This window comes from Drosophila ananassae, chromosome 3L (genome assembly GCF_017639315.1).
Source record: "Drosophila ananassae strain 14024-0371.13 chromosome 3L, ASM1763931v2, whole genome shotgun sequence".
Lineage (NCBI taxonomy): Eukaryota > Metazoa > Arthropoda > Insecta > Diptera > Drosophilidae > Drosophila > Drosophila ananassae.
The window spans coordinates 14943042-14961880 of record NC_057929.1 but is presented as its reverse complement, the minus strand read 5'-3'; the positions used below and the strand labels follow the sequence as shown (position 1 = coordinate 14961880).

General features: G+C 45.1%; 6 protein-coding genes across 6 annotated transcripts; 3 read left to right on the top strand and 3 right to left on the bottom strand.

Moving 5' to 3' along the window:
- Positions 1-3589: 3589 nt before the first annotated feature.
- Positions 3590-9782, bottom strand: LOC6496357 (major facilitator superfamily domain-containing protein 6-A). The gene is made up of 5 exons (XM_001960722.4): positions 9623-9782; positions 8088-8507; positions 7375-8032; positions 5521-6729; positions 3590-5462 (listed from the first exon to the last, which is right to left on the bottom strand). Exons 2-5 carry the CDS (start codon positions 8327-8329, stop codon positions 5280-5282), a joined length of 2292 nt encoding a protein of 763 aa, XP_001960758.1. The 5' UTR covers positions 8330-8507; positions 9623-9782; the 3' UTR covers positions 3590-5279.
- Positions 9783-10188: 406 nt separating this feature from the next.
- LOC6494202 (drosocin) lies at positions 10189-10717 on the top strand. Its single transcript, XM_001960721.4, has one exon. It carries the CDS (start codon positions 10403-10405, stop codon positions 10607-10609), a length of 207 nt encoding a protein of 68 aa, XP_001960757.1. The 5' UTR covers positions 10189-10402; the 3' UTR covers positions 10610-10717.
- A 1070-nt stretch (positions 10718-11787) lies between these two features.
- On the top strand, positions 11788-12723 carry LOC6494203 (attacin-A). Its single transcript, XM_001960720.4, has 2 exons — positions 11788-12118; positions 12182-12723. The coding sequence occupies exons 1-2, from the start codon at positions 11814-11816 to the stop codon at positions 12582-12584; spliced, it is 708 nt and encodes a 235-aa protein (XP_001960756.1). The 5' UTR covers positions 11788-11813; the 3' UTR covers positions 12585-12723.
- Positions 12724-12736: 13 nt separating this feature from the next.
- On the bottom strand, positions 12737-15398 carry LOC6496356 (26S proteasome non-ATPase regulatory subunit 11). The gene is made up of 5 exons (XM_001960719.4): positions 15265-15398; positions 14207-14531; positions 13637-14143; positions 13360-13572; positions 12737-13305 (listed from the first exon to the last, which is right to left on the bottom strand). The coding sequence occupies exons 1-5, from the start codon at positions 15327-15329 to the stop codon at positions 13075-13077; spliced, it is 1341 nt and encodes a 446-aa protein (XP_001960755.2). The 5' UTR covers positions 15330-15398; the 3' UTR covers positions 12737-13074.
- LOC6494204 (protein aveugle) lies at positions 14973-15885 on the top strand. The gene is made up of 2 exons (XM_001960718.4): positions 14973-15225; positions 15442-15885. Exons 1-2 carry the CDS (start codon positions 15073-15075, stop codon positions 15607-15609), a joined length of 321 nt encoding a protein of 106 aa, XP_001960754.3. The 5' UTR covers positions 14973-15072; the 3' UTR covers positions 15610-15885.
- On the bottom strand, positions 15738-18766 carry LOC6496355. Its single transcript, XM_014908292.3, has 3 exons — positions 18652-18766; positions 16358-18020; positions 15738-16295 (listed from the first exon to the last, which is right to left on the bottom strand). The coding sequence occupies exons 1-3, from the start codon at positions 18673-18675 to the stop codon at positions 15889-15891; spliced, it is 2094 nt and encodes a 697-aa protein (XP_014763778.1). The 5' UTR covers positions 18676-18766; the 3' UTR covers positions 15738-15888.
- Between the last annotated feature and the right edge of the window lie 73 nt (positions 18767-18839).

Below are 18839 nucleotides of genomic sequence, written 5' to 3'. Positions count from 1 at the left end.
TAGTTTACTCTCCTCTTTTTCTCTTTATCCAATTTGGAGAGTGATAGAGATGAGCGAAATTGTGAATATTTTGCTCTGTGTAAGATGGTAAGAAGAGTGTGAGGTAACTTCTGATTGGGGGGCATACTTGGTGGTACATGAGGGAGGTGGTTGATGATGTGGGTTCGAAAATAGGGATGAGGTTACAGCCACTCGAGGACAACGGCGAGCGATGACTTTGCATTTTGCATTACATTTTACTTTTTGCAACTTTCGAGATTTTCCCCGCAAAGAGAAAAGGAGTTTGAAAATTATTGCAGATCCCCAACTGGAGTCAGCAGCTTCTTCTTCTTCGTTTCGCCATCTTGCCCTGCTTCTTCTTGGTCTTCTTCAGCTCCTTCAGCCACATTTCAATGTTGCGTGTTGGAGTTATTTTAAGCCTTTGTTGTTGCTGTTATTGTTACTGTTTGGTGCTTACACACGCAAATGTCTTATTTATGCTCAGCACTTTTTGTTCAAAACCACCCACTTGCCAGCAACCACCACCCACCACCCGCCACCCACTTCCAATCCCTGCCAGCCAACAACTTTTTGCGGCCGAATGTCTTCGACTTTGCTTTCTGCCTTCTGCACTTGCTCCATACTTTCTCTCTGTCTCTCATTTTGCATAATTCCCTGGCTATGCACTTACAGTTATTTCTGCTGCATCCTCTTTGCGGTTCTTTGGCTAATGTTGCCTTAAACATAAGCTAACGGTAAAGTGGAACGCAGTGGAAACTAAGTTTGGAGTGGTTGGTATTTAAAATACTGTAAAACTACTTGTATAATACTAGATATTAGATTATGTTCTTGAATTTCTTTTTTTTAAGACTTCTTAAAAGAAGGCAAGAGAAAACTAATAATCCTTTTCCATTAGGAAAGCAAAAAATAGGCCAAAGAACATATTTCGAATTCCTAATATCCAGTTTCGTCCTTTATGTTCACTTTTAATAATCGTAAGAAATCCGAAGCACCCTCCCACTAATCCTGCAATCAGAAAAGCCAGCCTGGCACTCCAATTGTTCCTTGCAGCACAAAGCCCAGGATTGCATTCGGCTCCGACTTTTGTGCAGAAGAAGCTTCCTTTGGCCAGAAGATTTTTCTAGCCATACTTCAACTTCGGGACTGGGGCTTTCTTATGCAAAAATGCATTCTTGTTGCTTGTTATTTCTGCATAAAAGAAAATTGTTTATATAGCTCGGGATATATACTACGTTCGTTCGTACATTTGACAAGGGCGGGCCAAAGGATTTTACGAGGATGACTATGATATTTTTCGCATTTTTTCTCCGCCAAGCTGCTTAGCCCTGGCTCTAATAGACTCTTTCCAAGGTTTTTTATGCTGCTTATTATGGCTGGAGAGGATTCAGTAGAGTTTTCCTTTATTTATTGTCCTGGATGTTTGGGTCGCCTCCTTTTTTTAGGAGTCCTCGTTGTTAGTGGGTAATATACAATTTTTTGTACAATTTTTTAATGGCACATAATCACGTTAACTGAAAACTGTCGTCGCCGCTAACTTAATAAGCAGAAAGTCCAAAGTTTTCCGGCTAAGAGGGAGCGGGGTCAATGGTATAGCCGGACAGCTGGGCACGTTATGCAATTTAACATAATTATTTAAAATTCAACAAAACTTCTGTGCCTCTGAAGTGGGGCATGAAAAGTGAGCGGCAAAGTTTGCAACATGGCAACAACTTCGCCTCGCCATGGGTCAGTGTTGCAATGGCAACTTTTAAATTAACCCTAATTCAGGCTACACCAACTACCAACTGCCAGTGGGCTAACAGCTACCAGCAACAGCAACAACAACAATATACTATATAAATAAAATTAAATACAGAGAAAATAAAATGGAAGCGTAGGAAGGAAATGGCAAGCCATGTGCCTTCCAACAACTTTACAATATTCTTGTGCATTTTTCAACTTTAACAATTTATTAAATGGGTCAAAAGCCACTAAAACTTCATTTATCATTGCATGAGCAGGCACTGCACCACGCCCAGCCACCCAGCCACGCCTCACGTCCATCTCCACAACGCCCACCGTCCACCACCCACCACCCACTTGGCAGCCATCACGTCAGACCGTTGAAATGCCAACAAATCGCAGAGACGAATGAGCTTGGCAAACTTGAAGCGTTTCCGGTATGCCACAGCAACCTTCCCCAGCTCTTGGCCCGGCTTAAAGTGGGGCATGCCGGCACTCTGGGGCTATTTGTCAGCTGAGGAAATCATTAAAGCCATAGTCTCCGAATTTGCTCTGCACAAAACTTCGTTTTAGCAGATGAGTTCAGTCAGCCTTTTACGACTTTGGAGTGCTCCTTGGAACTCAACCGGGAAAGGATAATCGTGGAAAACTCCAACAAAAACTTATAAGCTAAAGGATAATAAAGCTCTAAGTAAATGTTTCTTGAGGTATCTGAAAGTCTGTAACATATATAGTAGACACACTTATTTAATTTATTTTTGTTTTCTTCCTGCACCTTTTAAAGTAAATTAACTGGAAATGTGGAGTCATGACCTCGCTGACTTATTGTCTGAAGAATTCCACATCGCGTGAATGCGAAGAATATTCACAGAAGAAGGTTGTAAACTACAGTAGTTATCCTATCATAATATATTTAAGCTGCTTTAGTTTATTTCTTAAATTCAGCTTTTTCTCGTATGTCCTGTTGGATGGACAGTCCTATTGGGACGTCGGGTTGTGAATATGAATATTAAACTCCTAGTCGAACCCGATCTGGGAGGCTCCCTGGGACGTGGTCGTTGGGTTGTTGGCTGTGGAGTTTCAAAAATAAATGTAAGTTGGCGTGTGGTTGGATTTCTCCCTGGGGGTCTAGTCCACAGAGTAGCTCCAGTTCTGGGTTTTTGCGGTCGCTTAGTGACTCTTGTAGGACTAGGGGGCCTCGCTGTAGGACGAATGGTGGCTCGAACAGTGGGTCTTGGTCTTGCAGTGATCTTTATTGGTGGCCTGGTCCACAGAGTAGGTCGGATCCTAGGTCTTGTGGGGCGGATAGTTGGTAGAGGACGTCTGGTCCATAGAGTAGGTCTAATATTAGGCTTTGTGGGCACTATTCTAGTCGGAATCCGCGTCCAAATCAAAAATTTCCTGGTAGTTGGAATTAGAGGCTTGGGAGCGGGTCTCTGGGTGGGTCTTCTGGTGATGGGTGGGCGTCTGGTGGGTGGGGGGTTTCTGGGAGGTGGTTTTCGAGTAACTGGAGGTCGCCGTATAGGGGGAGGAGTTCTGGGAGCAGGTCGGGGAAAGGGTCTCCACATCACCGGAGCTCTGGGCGGGGAAATCGGAGGGCGTCGAATGGGTAGACCCACAGGTGTGGGTGGCCTGGGTGGAGTCCTCCTCGGAGTAGGCAGATTCCATACGGGTGGCTTGATACCCGATTCACCAGGTGTTCCATTGGCCTGGTCCAAAGTCAGGCAGAATAACAGACCCACGATCGCCCAGACGAATTTCATTTTAATTGCTTTCAAGAGCTCGAACCACTCCGATTTATATGGGTTAAGATACTGCCACCAACGGCCAAGAACAAACACAGATGGTCGGCAAAGTGGTTTGCGCCTTTTGTCTTTAGACTTCACTCGGTAGTTAAACGTTTTATTAAACATACATAATTACATGACTTCTTGCGATTCACCTTCCATTCATCGGTTCTCTTTTTATTCGATTTATGGGCTGGCTATTGTTCCTTTGTATCATATGTATGCGCCTCGTGTGTGTGTGTATAATACTTGTACATTCATATATAAGCCTTTATACCATATATATGAGTATGTTATTCAATATCCATATAGAGAGAGAGAGATTTCGAACGAACCTAACAAAACTGGAGTGCATAATACTATCCGAAATCTATCCGAAAAATCTCCACAAATCTGGGTGCTGTACACAAGAACACTAGCATATTACAAGAAAATATGCTATCGAATTTGCTATCAACAATATATTATAATGTATACAGTATTTATATATATATATTTATACTTGTAAATCGAGCGAGTGTGTTTATTTACCCATTATTTTTTTTTTTGCTAGATTAGTTTACAATATCATCGAGTTTAAATCAGGAAAAATATCTCTTAGGTACAGATACGGTTTAGTATAGTTTGCTTTTCCATTTTCATTTGGTTTTGGTGCGTCAACTTTCATATACTATATAAACTCGTAATATATATATCGGGCTCCATTAGGTTTCTCAAAATATTCCTCGTCTACGGTTAGTATATTTGTGTAAAAATTAAAATATTCAACAGTTGATTGCAATGAGGCGGATTTCCATAATATCATTCGTTACAACAGTGGTTTATCCTTTTGGTTTAGGTTCCTAAACGTTTGTTTAGTTTTCAATTTCTTTTTTTTTTGTATTTTTCAATTAAACTACATTTATGTTTCATAATACATATTCCATTAATTTGCTTCCATTTCTGTTATCGTCATAATATTGCAAACGAAACATCCCAAATTTTTAAAAATCAAACTCTAAACTCCTCTAAGAAACGAGTACAATGCGTTTCAAGGCCATAGGGCAAAGGATCATCTAAATTAATACTATGACATTGTGGTTTGAACATTATATTCATAATCAGCTGCGGCTAAACGAAACAGCGTTTGCTGCTTCCCCATGTCCTATAGCCTTGTAACGCACTGTATTAAGAACTCTTCTGTTTTTTAATTCCATATTCTTTGGTTTTTCTTGTATAGGTACTTTATGTGTGATTTGTGGGGGGCACCCTATGCGTATGCGTGATTTGCATGGCGATCGCCCTAAAGTAGGCAACAAACTTTGCTCGTTTAGAACTTAAAACGAAAACGATGCAACTGTCAGTGGCATGCAAATGATACAAAAATAGCCTATAAATATTATAGATCGGCACAATATATATATATAGTATATATTTTGTACACACACATATATATTGCTAAGCTGCTATGTGAAAATTCGTTTCGATCTCGTCCTTTCGTCCCATCGACTGTAACCAATATAAATCATATGGAATCCTTGTATTTTCTGGCTATGTGGCGTGGCCCTATATAAAATATATATATGTGTATATGTATATGCTATATGCTATGTGTAGATCGTAAAAAATCAAAATAAAGCAATGCAGTTATGCAATTCATATTGCAGGCCAATGTCCAAGATATGTTTGCGGTTATACTTTGTTCGTTTTTCAATGTTTTTTTCTTTAAACTCTTTTCTGCAGATTTCCTCTGTGGCTATGATGGTATGGCTAAGATGATGAGCCCCCCATTTACTGGGCAAACGGATTGTGCTGATTGGCGCCGGGAATGTCCAGATTTCCGCCAGTTGTCTGGTAAGTTCCGTAGGGTCCTCCATTGGGATTCATTTCGTTCAGCCGAGAGTTGGAAAGTGCCCGTGGAATCGGATTGCTGGGAACGCCGTGAGGAGCCAAATGGGAAGTTTCCTCAGCCACCTAGGGAGATATATATGGTTTAGTTTCCATTTACAATCCTGTTGTCTCCAAAACTCACCTGATGTGGATCCTCAGTAACTGGAATTTCCGAAATAAAGCCCTGCTCCTTGCGATAGAAGTTGACAAAGATGAAGAATCCAAGGACGAAGAGGCAGGCTATGCCGTACCAGCGGAAGGTAGCAGTAGTACCGTAATAGGTGACGAACATGCCACCAATGATGGCGCCGCAACCACGTCCCAGACCATGGTGGATTCCCTGCAGGACACCCTGGGCCGAGGCCCTCAGATGCTTTGGTGTATTATGGGCTATGTAGGAGCAGGAAGCCGCCCACACCGCAGCATGGGTTATGCCCTGCATCAGCTCGAAGGGCAGCACCATCCACGGATTGGTCAGATACGAGATGTACAGGAAGCGCAAAACATTGCCAATTAAGCCCAGGCAGAGGACCTTGACGTGGCCAATCTGGGTGATCAGACGGAAGCTGAAGAAGTAGGCGAAAATTTCGGAGACGTGATTGATCACGGAGGCCACTCCGAAGAGAGTGGGAGTGCCGCCATAGTCCTGCAAGTGCCAGAACAGGAAGGTGAAGATCAGGCCAATGCCGAAGCCCATGAACCAGGCCACGAACAGGATCGAGGCGGTCTTTAGATCTTTGAAATGAGTCAGCACAGTCATCCACTCCGGCAGTTCCTTGGCCGTTTGAGCGAAAACCTTGGACTCGGCACCAATGTGGGGCTGGTGGGCCTGCTGGCCCGCCGCCAAGAAGCTACTGACGCCACCGGCACAGGCACCCGAGGCGGCACTGCCGCTACCCACGGCCAGCGACGGCAAATTCAGCTGGGCAGCCAGTTGGTTCATCGATTCCTCCTCCGCTCGTTTGTTGGGGTCCACGAACTGGGCCTGCTGCTGGGCCGCCTGCTGTTGCTCGTCAATGGGATCATACTTGAAGGTGATCTTCGAGGCCGATATAATAGCACAGGTCATCAACACGGAGAAGATGGAGAAGCAGATGTTGTAATTCTTCTCCTTGTTGCCAGCTCCGCACGGGTGATTCGAGAACGAGGTGGAGTGGTCCAGGGCGATGCCCACCAGGAACATTGAGATGCCCCATCCTAGAGAGCCAAACATACGCTGGTGTCCGTACTTGTCCGCGTCCTCGCCGAGAAGAGTAATGACCGCCGAATCTGCCAGGGTGATGGCCGGGGCACTAAAGAACTCGCCAATCAGGATCACCAGCAACAGCAGAAAGAAGGCTTTTTGAATGTCCTGTGAAAATGAAATGTATGTTTAAATCGAAAGTATATATAAACAGAAACCAGTGGCTTGAAAGAAAAATTAAGTTAGAGGTCGGGATTATTTCCTATATAACAAGAAGATCGAAGGATAATCAAATATGGTCCACTACATAGGTCTATATCTTTGCCAATTCGCATCCGATCCTTGAGCGGAATACCTTAAACGATTTCTAGTTCAATTCCCCACAAATCTTCATCAAAACCTGGGATCAAAATTTTTCATCGATATTTTTCAATTTTCCTGATGGAACCCCTTGCAAAATCCAGGATACCCATATATGGCCCAGCAGGATGTCTATATTTTTGCCAATTCGCATCTGATCCTTGAGCGGAATACCTTAAACGATTTCTAGTTCGATTCCCCACAAATCTGCATCAAAACCTGGGATCAAAATTTTTCATCGATATTTTTCAATTTTCCTGATGGAACCCCTTGCAAAATCCAGGATACCCATATCTGGCCTAGCAGGATGTCTATATTTTTGCCTATTCGCATCCGATCCTTGAGCGAATAAAATAATATTATTTTTTCATCTTTTGTGTGAGACCCATTATTGTAGACCCTAGTAAGTGGCAGGAAAATAGGACTAAAATCCAATACAAAGAGTATCCTTACCGGTGTCCTGTAGACCATAGAGCTGAAGATGGGAGTCACATAATCCCTGTGGTACTTGTCGTCGTAGTTGCTCACAAAGTTAATGTGCACTGGCGAGATGCCTGCGTCGATCCGGGGCAGGAGCAGTGACCTCTTGTGCCGGCTGTGGGAGGCTTCGGCTTCCTCCAGGGCCTCCTCCGCCGGCATCGTGCCCAGAGCTGGATCCATCCGGACCTGGGGCTCATACATGGCCGAAACGTCCCGTTTGGTGCGCGTGTAGGTCAAGACAAAGTCCGTGGCGTTGCGGCGTTCGATGCAGTTGACGGCCTCCGGACGGATAAAGCTCAGCGGGATGGTGAACAGGACCCAGCAGGCCAAGGAGGCCAGCAGCAGCTTCTTGCCCTGGCGACAGCGATCCGCATAGGAGCCCCAAAAGGGGGCCGAGAGAAACTCCACGAAGGGGCGCATTCCCACAAGGATGCCGCACTGGCCCGGGTTCATTCCCATTTGCTTGAAGTAGACGCCCATCAGGGGGAACAGGGAGCCGAAGGCGGCGTAGAAGAAGAAGTAGAAGCTCTTCACGGGAATCAGTTCACGTTCCGTGCTGGCGCCGAAGAACATTTCCAGGATGTCCGAATGTCCGCGTACCTTGTGCGTTGATTCCTTAGCCTCGGGATATCTAAAAGGATATTGGTATTAAAATCTAATAGGGATAATCCACTTATGTCACCTACAAATTAGGATCCACCTCGCCACTGGCATCTACATCCACTCTTGGCCGGGTTCCTGCCGGACCGTATCCTGCTGCCTGCTGCTGTTGCTGTTGGCCGTAATTCATGCCCTGGTCGTAGCCACCTGTTGCCTGTTGCTCGTAGCCATAACCCTGCTGCTGTTGCTGGCCATAACCGGCTCCGGTGGCAGGTGCTCCGAAGGGATTGGCAGCCCCAGCACCTCCTCCTTGCGTGTAGGGATTCATTGTTTGTTAGTTCCTTGAACTCGGATGGTGTCTGTTGATGGGTAGCCTTTTGTGTCCTTTGATCCCTTCCGGTTGCTTGCTCGTTCTGCGCACTCTGCCCGTTCCCTTTGGGGTTTTTTTCGGTCCGTTCTGTTGGCCCAGTTACAGCCTCATTATCATCTCCATTATCATTCGGCAACTGTGGGAGACAAAGGCTAACAATTAAGGATTACAATTCCTTTGTTCTGGATTAAGGGGTAAAAACTGTGAATTAATACCCTATCTAGATATATTTATATATTGAATGTCTTTTAAATCCCAAACTTATACCAATATATTTCTCTAGGTAGGTCATTAAGCTAGTCCCTATCATTTTCTCCTTTTCATATGTCCTTTTAAAGTATATCCTTTGCCTTCTCTTAATCCGGATTACTGTTTTGTGTGCCAGAAGACAAAGCTCAAACGGAAAACACTCATGTTTGGTTACCACTCACAATTCCTGGCCATTACAACTGTCAACTACATCCGTTTGACATTTCCCGGCTTTTGGGCGGCCAGTTGCTTTCAACTCTTGCCTGGAAGCTGAAGGTGAGGCGAAGAAGAAGGCAAAACAAACAGCAAACAGCCAATTCCTCAAGCTCACTGTCGGCCGAACGAGTGAGCTCAAGCGAGTTGAGTGAATTAGCTGGGAAAGCTTTGAGCGCGGCATTCGGTTTGAGCGCTTGAGTAATTTGTATTACATTTTTTTTCCTTTTTGTTTCGCTGGCATCACACATACGCACCGTTGCCACATAACAAATGTGGGTGAATGGGTATGGGACTATGTGTGTGTATATGTGGGTTACTGTCCGTATATAGAACAGACTTGTTGTTGCCACAAAAGGATGTCATTTTAATGAAAATCAGGAATATATTTAACGAATTGAATTAGAAAAAGGCAATATTTCAGCAGACTGAAGGCAATACGGTATAAAAACATTAAAATCTATAACAAAGCAAACATATTTTTTTAATTTTACTTGTATCCTTCCCTAATTATACAACACTCTTTTGTTTTTAACACAAACATCCTCAATTATTGTTACAGTTTAAGTAAACTGATTTATTTTCTTTGAAATACACGTGCCCACAAAATCTGATGTATGTATCAGTCTCTATATATAGACAATTTTCGCACACTTCTTGAAGGCCATTGTCACAGACTGAGGCTCTTCAGGGGAAACCTCCTTACAGTTTCCACCTTTCACTCTTCATTATGTAAACCTTTGACACTTTTCTATATTTTAGTAATAATATCTTCTATTAATTACACACCAAATATAGTGTTCTCCGCGCTGATTTATTGAATCTTTTGTGGGTATTCGGCTGTTTGGAAAATGTGTTACGTGCGTAATCGATAAGCAGAGTTTTCCTCGCGTCTGGCCTCTATACGAGCGTTTGGCAAGCTGCCCAAGAATTTTCCAAAAGAGCCCCCGAAAAGAAAAGCGTTGCTTGCGCTCAAAAGCGGAAAAGCTCGCTCAAGCGCGTTTCGCCTTCGCGTGTGAGAGTGTGTGTGTGTGTATCCCGTCCTAATGAGATTTGACGCGGCTGACAGCCACCAAGCAGGACATCAAAGGCACAAAGAGAGAAGGAGAGAGACTGTACTTCACTGACAGGACGACTGCGAAAGGGTTAGAGTGAAAGTGACAGCTTGGCGCCAAAAATTAAGTTTCAAAATAGTTCAAGAGAAGAGAGAGGGTTCTTTAAATATTTATAATATATTTTTTATTACTATATCTATTTAGTATTTTGAAGTTTATAAGTAGGCAAAAGTAATAAAAAAATTAAAAGCAATTGTAAAGTACTTTACTTTTTCAATTCCCTCATAAACATTTTCCAAGTAAACACGCAAATTGTCGTCGCAGTTCACCTTCGGTGGCCAATTTATTGTCAACACCAGATGAAAAGTCCCCGCTCTGGGGAACCACCGGCGACCAGACCACAAGACGTGACTGCGCCTTCAAGTCGTTCGCTTTAATCAGCGATCGTGGCTCCTATAAAAGGCGCCACTTTTCCAAAGACTGGCATCAGTTCGATTTGATAACTCGAAGCAAAATGAAATTCACCATCGTTTTTCTGCTGCTGGCCTGCATCTTCGCCGTGGCTCTGGCCACGCCCGGAAAGCCAAGACCCTACAGCCCGCGGCCCACCTCCCATCCACGCCCCATTCGTGTGAGGCGCGAAGCTCTGGCCATCGAAGATCACCTGGGACTGGTTCAACCCGCTGCTGTGGTCCGCCCACCTCCAATCTTGCCAGTCTAAAGTCATGGGACACCAGGAAAAATATATAAAAAAAAAAATGTTTTAACATTGTTTATTAAAAATTGCTTGTCACTTTTGTACAATAAATGAAGCTTCACTAAAAAAACAGTTTTTAAATATGTTTCAATAACAAACACATAAAGCAAATGGGCAGGGGATTTTTTTTGGATTATCTCTCGAAAACCCTCAGATTTTTTACTTTATTAGTGATAAGAAAATGTCTAATCACAGGAGGGTCAATAAATCTCAACGTCCATATACAAATTAGAATCATTTGTGATTCGCAAACTGGTTTCTAAGACAAACAAATATTTTTTTCCCAAAAGAACAAAAAAAAAATATAAAAATCACCAGATGGCCAAGAATCTTAATTAATGAAAAAAAGCGAGATAATATGGCATGATGAATGAGTTTATTTATAATGTATATAAAAAATAAAGAGATGAATTACATTCTAACCACAAAGTATTGGGTTTCATTCTTATTTTTATTATAATATGGTATAATACTTATTTAAATTCCCTCATTATTCCAATGCAAACTTTATTTTGACATTTCGAGTTGAAGTTTTTCGCTCTCCTCTCTCAGCTCGCATCCTTTTCACCTGCTCCTGCGCAGAAAATTCAATTATGTCCTGCCAGAAACTTCACTCAAATCGAGCGAAAGTCCTGCCCCACGCATTAATACTCTTTCACTCCAACCTCCCTTGGAGAGACCTACCTCCCTACCTCCAGTTTTTCGATTCCTATTGATAAAGCCTGACATCAAGTGGGGGAATATGATAGGGAATGGCTTATAACTGTCAAAGAGCTGTCCTGCGCAAGATGAGGATGCACTCCCTCAACAGCTCACAAAGCCAGTCCCCTTGAAGATGCCACGACCAAGGAAGACACGACGAGGTGTGGGTGAAATCCGCACAAAGGAGCAACAAGTGGCGTCAAGTGGTGCGCAATAAAGGAAGACCTATATAAAAAAAGTGGGAGGTGACGAGGTCAAGCTGCACACAATCGCGAGATGCGAAGTAAATCACCCATCAAAGCCGAGCGGGGAACTCCTAGCTGATAAGACAGACAAGCTGCAGGCACGGCAGAGATGGGAATCTTGTGAATCACACGAAGAGTTCTTCCCCATCCAGCAAAGGTATAAAAGCGGATTTCTAGGCTGTTTGGGGCATCAGTTAGATTTGACAAATCAATCCAGCAACATGCAGAAAGCAACCATCTTAATCGTGGCCGTTGTGGCACTCGCCGCCCTCGCTGAGGCAGCTCCGCAGAGCTACCAGAATCTGGTCTACTATCCCCCACCACGGCCACCACCACAGCCCATTCGGGTCCGTCGCCAGGTGTTGGGCGGATCTTTGGCCTCCAATCCCGCCGGTGGTGCTGATGCTCGGGTGGATCTCACCAAGGGCTTCGGTAATCCCAACCACAATGTGGCTGGTCAGGTCTTCGCTGCAGGAAACACACAATCCGGTCCAGTTACCACGGGCGGAACTCTGGCATACAATAAGTAACTATCACGATTTGGTTTTAAATTAAATTAAATAAACTAAATAAAATCATCTCTTTCTAGTAATGGCCATGGCGCTTCTCTGACCAGGACCCACACCCCAGGAGTCAAGGACGTCTTCCAGCAGGAGGCCCATGCCAATATCTTCAAGAACGACCGACACAACCTGGACGCCAAGGTGTTTGCCTCGCAGAACAAGCTAGCCAACGGCTTCGAGTTCCAACGCAATGGCGCTGGGCTGGACTACAACCATGTGAATGGCCATGGCGCCAGCTTGACCCACAGCAACTTCCCCGGAATCGGAAAGCAATTGGGTCTGGACGGCCGTGCCAACCTATGGTCTTCGCAGGATCGCAACACCCGCCTGGACTTGACAGGATCTGCCAGCAAGTGGACGAGCGGACCATTCGCCAACCAGAGGACCAACTTTGGCGGTGGCCTGGGACTCTCCCATCACTTTGGTTAATCCTTTTGTTCAAATTAAACGAAATTTAATTTATTTAATAAAAATTAATTCTTAATCAATTAAAAAATATGTTAATTAGGATGAAGGGGGCTTGGACAAATGAGAAATAAACCCCAACGGTTGGCAATGAAATTATAAATTGCAGTGTATTGTTTACGGTTTTCCTTTTTTCGTTTTATTACGTAGTTAATTGAATATTATGCTTATTTTATCGCATTGGCGTAAACAATTCGATCCCACTCAATGATTAATAATTTTGCTTATGTTAATTTAATGGATTTTGTATAACATTTTTTGTGGCAGCTACTGCTGCTGCTATTACTATTATTGCCAATATCGCTTTAATTTTGTTTTCACAGAAACTTAAAACTTGTTTGGCTTGGACTCGGTTGGGGGTAGTTGATTTTGTGGAAAATAAAAAAGAAACTATGAAAAGTCTGCTATTTTTTTGATATCATGTGTGAATTGTATAGTGCTTCCTGCGCTGGGCTTACGACAACTTCTTGGCCTTCTGGTAGAGTGTGTCGACTACCTTGCCCATACTCTGGATAGTTTCCAGCACGCGCTCATAGGTCTTGTCCACGGGCGTCTCCTCGAACACAATAAGCACTCCTTCTCCCTGATCTAAAATACCACTGAACTTCTTATCCAAAATCATCTGAGACAGTTTCTTTTCCACCTGCGGCATGGGCAGCTGAATGCTCTCGGCAACATGCGCAACCTACAACGATAAGATTTACATAATGGGCTTATGAGAATCTATTGGGAGACTCACCTGCACACGGGAATAGGGCTCGATGATGCGGCACAAGTTCTGCTCCAGCATAGTGTCGTACAGCGTACCCAAATGCGCCTGCACAATCACATCCTCGGCCAGTTCCTTTTTGTACTCCTTAAGTGCGGCTTGGAAATCTGCAAGCGAGCGTTTGTGAGAAGCCTCTGCCACCGCTTTCATTGCATCGACGTCGCGTCCTGAGTAGGTAATAGCCTGTTGCCATGGACACCGAATTATTAATAAAGATACTGAGTTTTGAATAAAATTCATAGCATACCAGCTTGCCGCTAACAATCTGGTTGACGTCATCGGACTGTCCCAGCATAATCTTGCACAACAACATGTATTTGAGGGAAGTCAGAGCCTTAACACTGTCCACACTGTCGAAGCCCTCAAACGCCTCGTAGAAATAGGAGAAGGCGGTTTTAAAGTCACGCTCGTCGGCCGCATGCAGGATGCCCGACTGCAGATCGAGGGCGCCTTGGACCTTGGGCGGACAGTAAATGGCGTTGGCCGTGGTACGAGCCGATGTGAGTGCTGCCCTTGCCTTGGGCAAGTTACTCAGTGCATGGTAGGTTTTGCTCTCCAGCAGCTGAACTTCTACCAGAAGATTCTTGTCGTCCAATTTCTTCAGTTCCCGCAGCAGCTGCGATCCCAAAGATAGGGCCTCTGTATACAAGGCCGTGTCGAAATACAGGGCTATCAGACGTGCCTCCAGCGACTGGCGAAGGAAGGTGCGCTTCTCCTGCTTAGCCCACTCAATGCAGTCTTTACACAATTGGACCTTGATCGGAAAAGCAAAGAAATCAATATATGAATATTTTTATTGGTTAAACAAAGAACTTACCTCGATGCCCGTGCCCGCGTCCATGTCAAGGAACATGTCCACCAGGGAGCGGACCAACTTCGCCGCCTTTGCCTTGCTGATCGAGCTAAGGAACGGACGCGTCACTTTGATCAGATCGGCCAGCTCCTTGGCCTTGCCTTCCTGCTTGTAGAGCTCACCCTGCTGCAGGATGGCCTGTTCCTTGATGCGAATGCGCTCTTCATCACTCTCGGCACCCTCCTGGTCGCGAAGGATCTTATTCAGCAGCGAGCTGTCCTGTTCCTCGCGATTAACACTCGACAGCGCCTGTGCACGCTCGAAAAGTGTAGCTCCGGCCATCTTGCGACTTGGAATTTGGATGCGGATATGAAGTTGGGAGACGAGACACGAATTTAACACCAAGATACGTGTATCAATTGATTAGATCAGATTGTCTCTACTAAGCCAAAAGTCGTGTGACAATTTTTTCTTTGTTTTTTATCGGATAAAAGGTGTATTTTCTGCGTATTTAGGTGTTTTATGCTGACTTTTTCACCTTTCGGTCGTTGTTATTAAGCGCCAGTCACGATTAGAGCTGTTAGAATCTCGATAACTGTGGCGAGCGGTCATCGAATGAGGACGAATTCGCATATATCGATGCATTTGCAAGCAAATATTTTAACCGGTTAAAATTGTTTTTTTTTTTTTTGTTTTAATGGAAGAACACTTAATCAATTGTCAAGCTCAACAAAATTTTAAAAATGTATCAAATTTTTGTAAATACTCTTCCGTGGGTCTATTTAAAAGCCACGTATATTTATCGATGTCTATATTGTCCACCCCTAGCTGCTATCGAAACCGTTGTTTGTTTTTTTTTTGCAAACGCTAAACACTTTGGAAATCCGGAAATGGGCGAAGAAACCAGCAATTCCACACAAAACAAAACTAGGACAAAAACCACCCGACCCAAGGCCGTTTACCAGTGGACAGTGAGTGATGTCCTGAAGTGGTACCGACGTCACTGCGGCGAATACAGCCAGTACGAGCAGCTATTTTCCCAGGTTGGTGATGTTATCCTTTTTCCCGATCCCCCTACTTACCGGTTTTGATGGTTGTCCTTGCCCCTGTCGTCATTAGTACTGCTTCCTTGTAGCAGTTCCGCCATGCCTCTGCGCCTGACAATTCAAGAAAGAAAAATCCTGAACACTAGTGACTTCAATTTAAGCAACCCACTACCTGCCTACTGATCTCTCAATTCTATGTGTTCGTATTTCTAGCATGATATAACTGGTCGAGCTCTCTTGCGCATCACGGACTCCTCCTTGCAGCGAATGGGAGTAACGGATAACCGGGACAGAGAGGCTATCTGGCGGGAGATCGTCAAGCAGCGACTCAAGACAGACATCATGGAGATCCGAGACATGGAGAGGCTTAACATACATTAGCTTCAGGATAATCTTTAATAGTTTATTATTGTTGTAGACTAGAATTTAAGACGATTAATCAAATAATTTTTTAGCTCGATACAAAATGATAATCTTAAAAAAAGTCCTTGTTTAATTTATCAAATAGCTTATTAAGTCAATCTTTATTTTATCAGGAGTATTTAAAAGTAAGCTAAAATTAAGAGCAGATTCTTTTTCACTGGAATATCATTTCTTAGAGATCACTGTTGTAATACGTTCTTAATATCAATCACGTAACATGACTAGTTGATTGCAGATTTAGCCTTCCTTCTCCTGCTTGGGCGTGACAAGCTGGACATCGTTGTCCACCGGCTTGGGGGCCACACAGGTAGTCACTAATCCCGTACCTCCGCTCACACTGCTCGTAGTGGTTATCACTTTAGGCAGGGAATTGGATGTCAGTATATGCGGCATAGAAACAGTGCCATTGGCCATGGGGAGGGCGGTGGTAAAGAGTAGCTTGGGCGGCTGTAGGCGCTGGGCAACAGAGGCAGGCGTGGCGGCCGCAGCTGCCGGTTGGAGTAAGCTTGGCAGCATATTGAGCACCCGATCCCCTATAGACTTCTCCCAGTCTAGACGCTCACGCTCCAAGGACAAACGGTTGTGTTGAATCTCGTTGGCCTCGTTTTGCGCATTCAGCAGTTGGCGCAATAGGATTCTCATGGCTAAAGGATAATGTAAATATTAATTCGCATACTCTTTAATTAAAAATTTTTAAAACACTCACTTGTCATGTGCCGTCTGGTTTGTTGATCTTCCCGAGCCTTTTCCTGCGCCCTGCGACTCTCCTCCTTCTCGAGTTGAATTTGCTGCTGATGTTGGATCTGCTCCTGGTGGAGAGTCTGCTGCAGCTTTTGCTGATGCTGCTGAGCCACAGCCTGCGCTTGGGCCTGGGCTGTTGCCAGGGGCAATGAGGCTGAAGACTTGCCCACTGCAGCAGCAGCAGCCGCTGCCTTCGCTTGCTCTGCGTTGACCAGGACGAACTTGACTCCTCCTGGAGCAGTGGCCACCACGGGTTGTTGAGTTGGCGCTGCGGGTGACCCACTAATCATTAGGCGGGCGCCCTGAGTAATTGCATTCTGCAACAGCTGAAGCTGGGGAGCAGCTCCCTTAGCCACTGGGTTGGGACTTGGTCCCGCAACCGGCGGCAGCTTGGATTGCATCAGGAAATTTGTGGGAACCAGCGATATCTTTCCGGCCTGCAGTTTACTGCCAGCTGCAGTATTAGAGTTCTGATTGGTGGAACAACTGCTGGCCGGATTGGTGGTAATCCCAGCAGGAATGATGACATTAGCTCCGGTTAAGGGGAGCAGATTACCTGTGGTCTTGTTTCTCTGCAACATTTCCGCCAAAGTCGATGACGAGCTGGGACTCGATGACTTCTCATTGGTAGAATCGTCTGCTGCATCCACATCGATGGGTTCTTCCTTTGGCAGGGGCAGCAGCAGGCAATCATCATCTTCATCTGGTTCAGGATCAACGACAGCAGGAGGCGCTGTCTCCACTTCAGGAACCGGTTCCGACTTAATCAAGGCTTCGCCAATGTCTACATCTACATCATCGGAAAGCTTCCGTCGCTTGGCGAAGGAATCCTCATTGACGTCCCGATCGGACTCCAGACATCCTGCTTCCAGCTCCTTCTTTGACGTAGACTCCTTGTTTTTGCTAACTAGAGCGGACAAGAGCATATCATCCTCCTCGTTGTCGCTCTCAGACAGCTCCTCGCCGTTTTCCAATCGCCGCTTACGACGCTCTGCGTGCTCCTCCAGTGCTTGCTCCAATTGGTACTTCAAGGAGGGAGCCGGCACTTCATTGGGACGTACACTGAAGATGGGCCGGGTCATGATGGCGTCCATCTCGGCAAAGTGCTTCCAGCTGGGCTCGGCATCGGCGGAGAGTGCGCCGCACTCCTTGTCCTTTTTGAGGCGATTGTAGAAACACTTGAGATTCTTGATGCGCGTCGTAATCTCCTCCGGGGAGCGGTGGTAGCCGTACTCCTGCATCTTGGCCGCTAGCTGGCAGATCACAGCGTGTTTCTTGTGTGTGGTTATCAGGGTTCTCTGCAACTTGGGATCACCCCACAATTGGATGAGCAGCTTGGTCTCGTCCGTGTCGAAGTTGGGATTGCGTCCAACGAAAGTATGTTTCTTTCCAGACGAGGGACAGGGGTTGGAGTTACTGTTGTTGTTGTTGCAAGCGGTGGTGGTAGTGGTGGTGATGGTGCTGTTGGCTGTGGAGGAGTTGGCTGAGGATGAACCGCCCCCGTTGCCCGCCATAACTGAAGCTGGACTGGGAGCTGTGGATGCCGCTGTAGCATAGTTGGCTGCTGCTGCATCCGAGCGGCGTTTCTTGATGCGGGCACTGGACTTTAAGCTCATTCCGCACTGCAGCTGGAAATCGGATGGAAACAAAAATCAATAGACTCCGGTGACCAGATTTATTTCTTGAGCCGCTGCCTCCTTTCCGCCAGCAAGTGAAAAGTGAAATGAGCCGAAAAAGGACAGGGCGCAACCGCGGGCAACCGAACGAAAATGTAAAAATCCACCCCTAGACGTCGGAGCAGGGCCGCCCCCGGGGGAAAACCGGGCTAAGGCTAAGCCAAGTGCATTTACCACCCAAATAGGCAGCCACATGCGCGTTGGTTCACGGCAGCTCTCGCTCTCTCGCCCTTTCTCTTCGGCCCAAATGCCATGCGCCAAAGGGGAGTTATTGTATATTAACCCCCTTACTGGCGTGTTTTTCCATAATTTACGGGTAAAGAAGGCAAAAACCTTAAATTAACTAATTTTTGTAGAGGAAATTCATAAATGCTATGTAATATTTATCCCTAGTATGGTTAAAACAAGGATTTCTGGAATTTACTGAGATCTGCGCATTACACTTTGCAGGACATGCGCTGTGAGAACAAGCCGGAGAGAATCTGAGCAGGCGCGTATAACGGTGGCAAGGGTGGAAAGAGTCATTTGAAAACGAAGCAGTAGACTTTGCTGAACAAATTTTAGATAAACAACAACTACTTACAATTTTAAATGAGGAAAAATCCATGGTGGAAAGGTTTTCAGTAGCAGCAGGTCAAAAGAAAGCTTGTGGAAAGTGGTGGAAAGTGTAACCAATGAACTTAGTTTTAAGGTAATTGCTTTTTCGATGGGGTCACACTAACCGAATTGTATTGGAGGCTGGACACACTTGACTTACTTCTATCCAAAAAT

Coding starts and splice junctions, on each gene's coding strand:
- LOC6496357 (XM_001960722.4), bottom strand. CDS start 8,329: ATGAATCCCTACACGCAAGGAGGAGGTGCTGGGGCTGCCAATCCCTTC. Junction 8,033..8,087: donor GGCGAGGTGGATCCTAATTT/GTAGGTGACATA, acceptor ATATCCTTTTAG/ATATCCCGAGGCTAAGGAAT. Junction 5,463..5,520: donor TTACTGAGGATCCACATCAG/GTGAGTTTTGGA, acceptor ATATCTCCCTAG/GTGGCTGAGGAAACTTCCCA.
- LOC6494202 (XM_001960721.4), top strand. CDS start 10,403: ATGAAATTCACCATCGTTTTTCTGCTGCTGGCCTGCATCTTCGCCGTG.
- LOC6494203 (XM_001960720.4), top strand. CDS start 11,814: ATGCAGAAAGCAACCATCTTAATCGTGGCCGTTGTGGCACTCGCCGCC. Junction 12,119..12,181: donor GGAACTCTGGCATACAATAA/GTAACTATCACG, acceptor ATCTCTTTCTAG/TAATGGCCATGGCGCTTCTC.
- LOC6494204 (XM_001960718.4), top strand. CDS start 15,073: ATGGGCGAAGAAACCAGCAATTCCACACAAAACAAAACTAGGACAAAA. Junction 15,226..15,441: donor ACGAGCAGCTATTTTCCCAG/GTTGGTGATGTT, acceptor TCGTATTTCTAG/CATGATATAACTGGTCGAGC.
- LOC6496356 (XM_001960719.4), bottom strand. CDS start 15,329: ATGGCGGAACTGCTACAAGGAAGCAGTACTAATGACGACAGGGGCAAG. Junction 14,144..14,206: donor ACGCGGGCACGGGCATCGAG/GTAAGTTCTTTG, acceptor TTTCCGATCAAG/GTCCAATTGTGTAAAGACTG. Junction 13,306..13,359: donor AGCCCTATTCCCGTGTGCAG/GTGAGTCTCCCA, acceptor TTATCGTTGTAG/GTTGCGCATGTTGCCGAGAG.
- LOC6496355 (XM_014908292.3), bottom strand. CDS start 18,675: ATGGATTTTTCCTCATTTAAAATT. Junction 18,021..18,651: donor ATTTTTCCTCATTTAAAATT/GTAAGTAGTTGT, acceptor TCCGATTTCCAG/CTGCAGTGCGGAATGAGCTT. Junction 16,296..16,357: donor AACCAGACGGCACATGACAA/GTGAGTGTTTTA, acceptor ATTATCCTTTAG/CCATGAGAATCCTATTGCGC.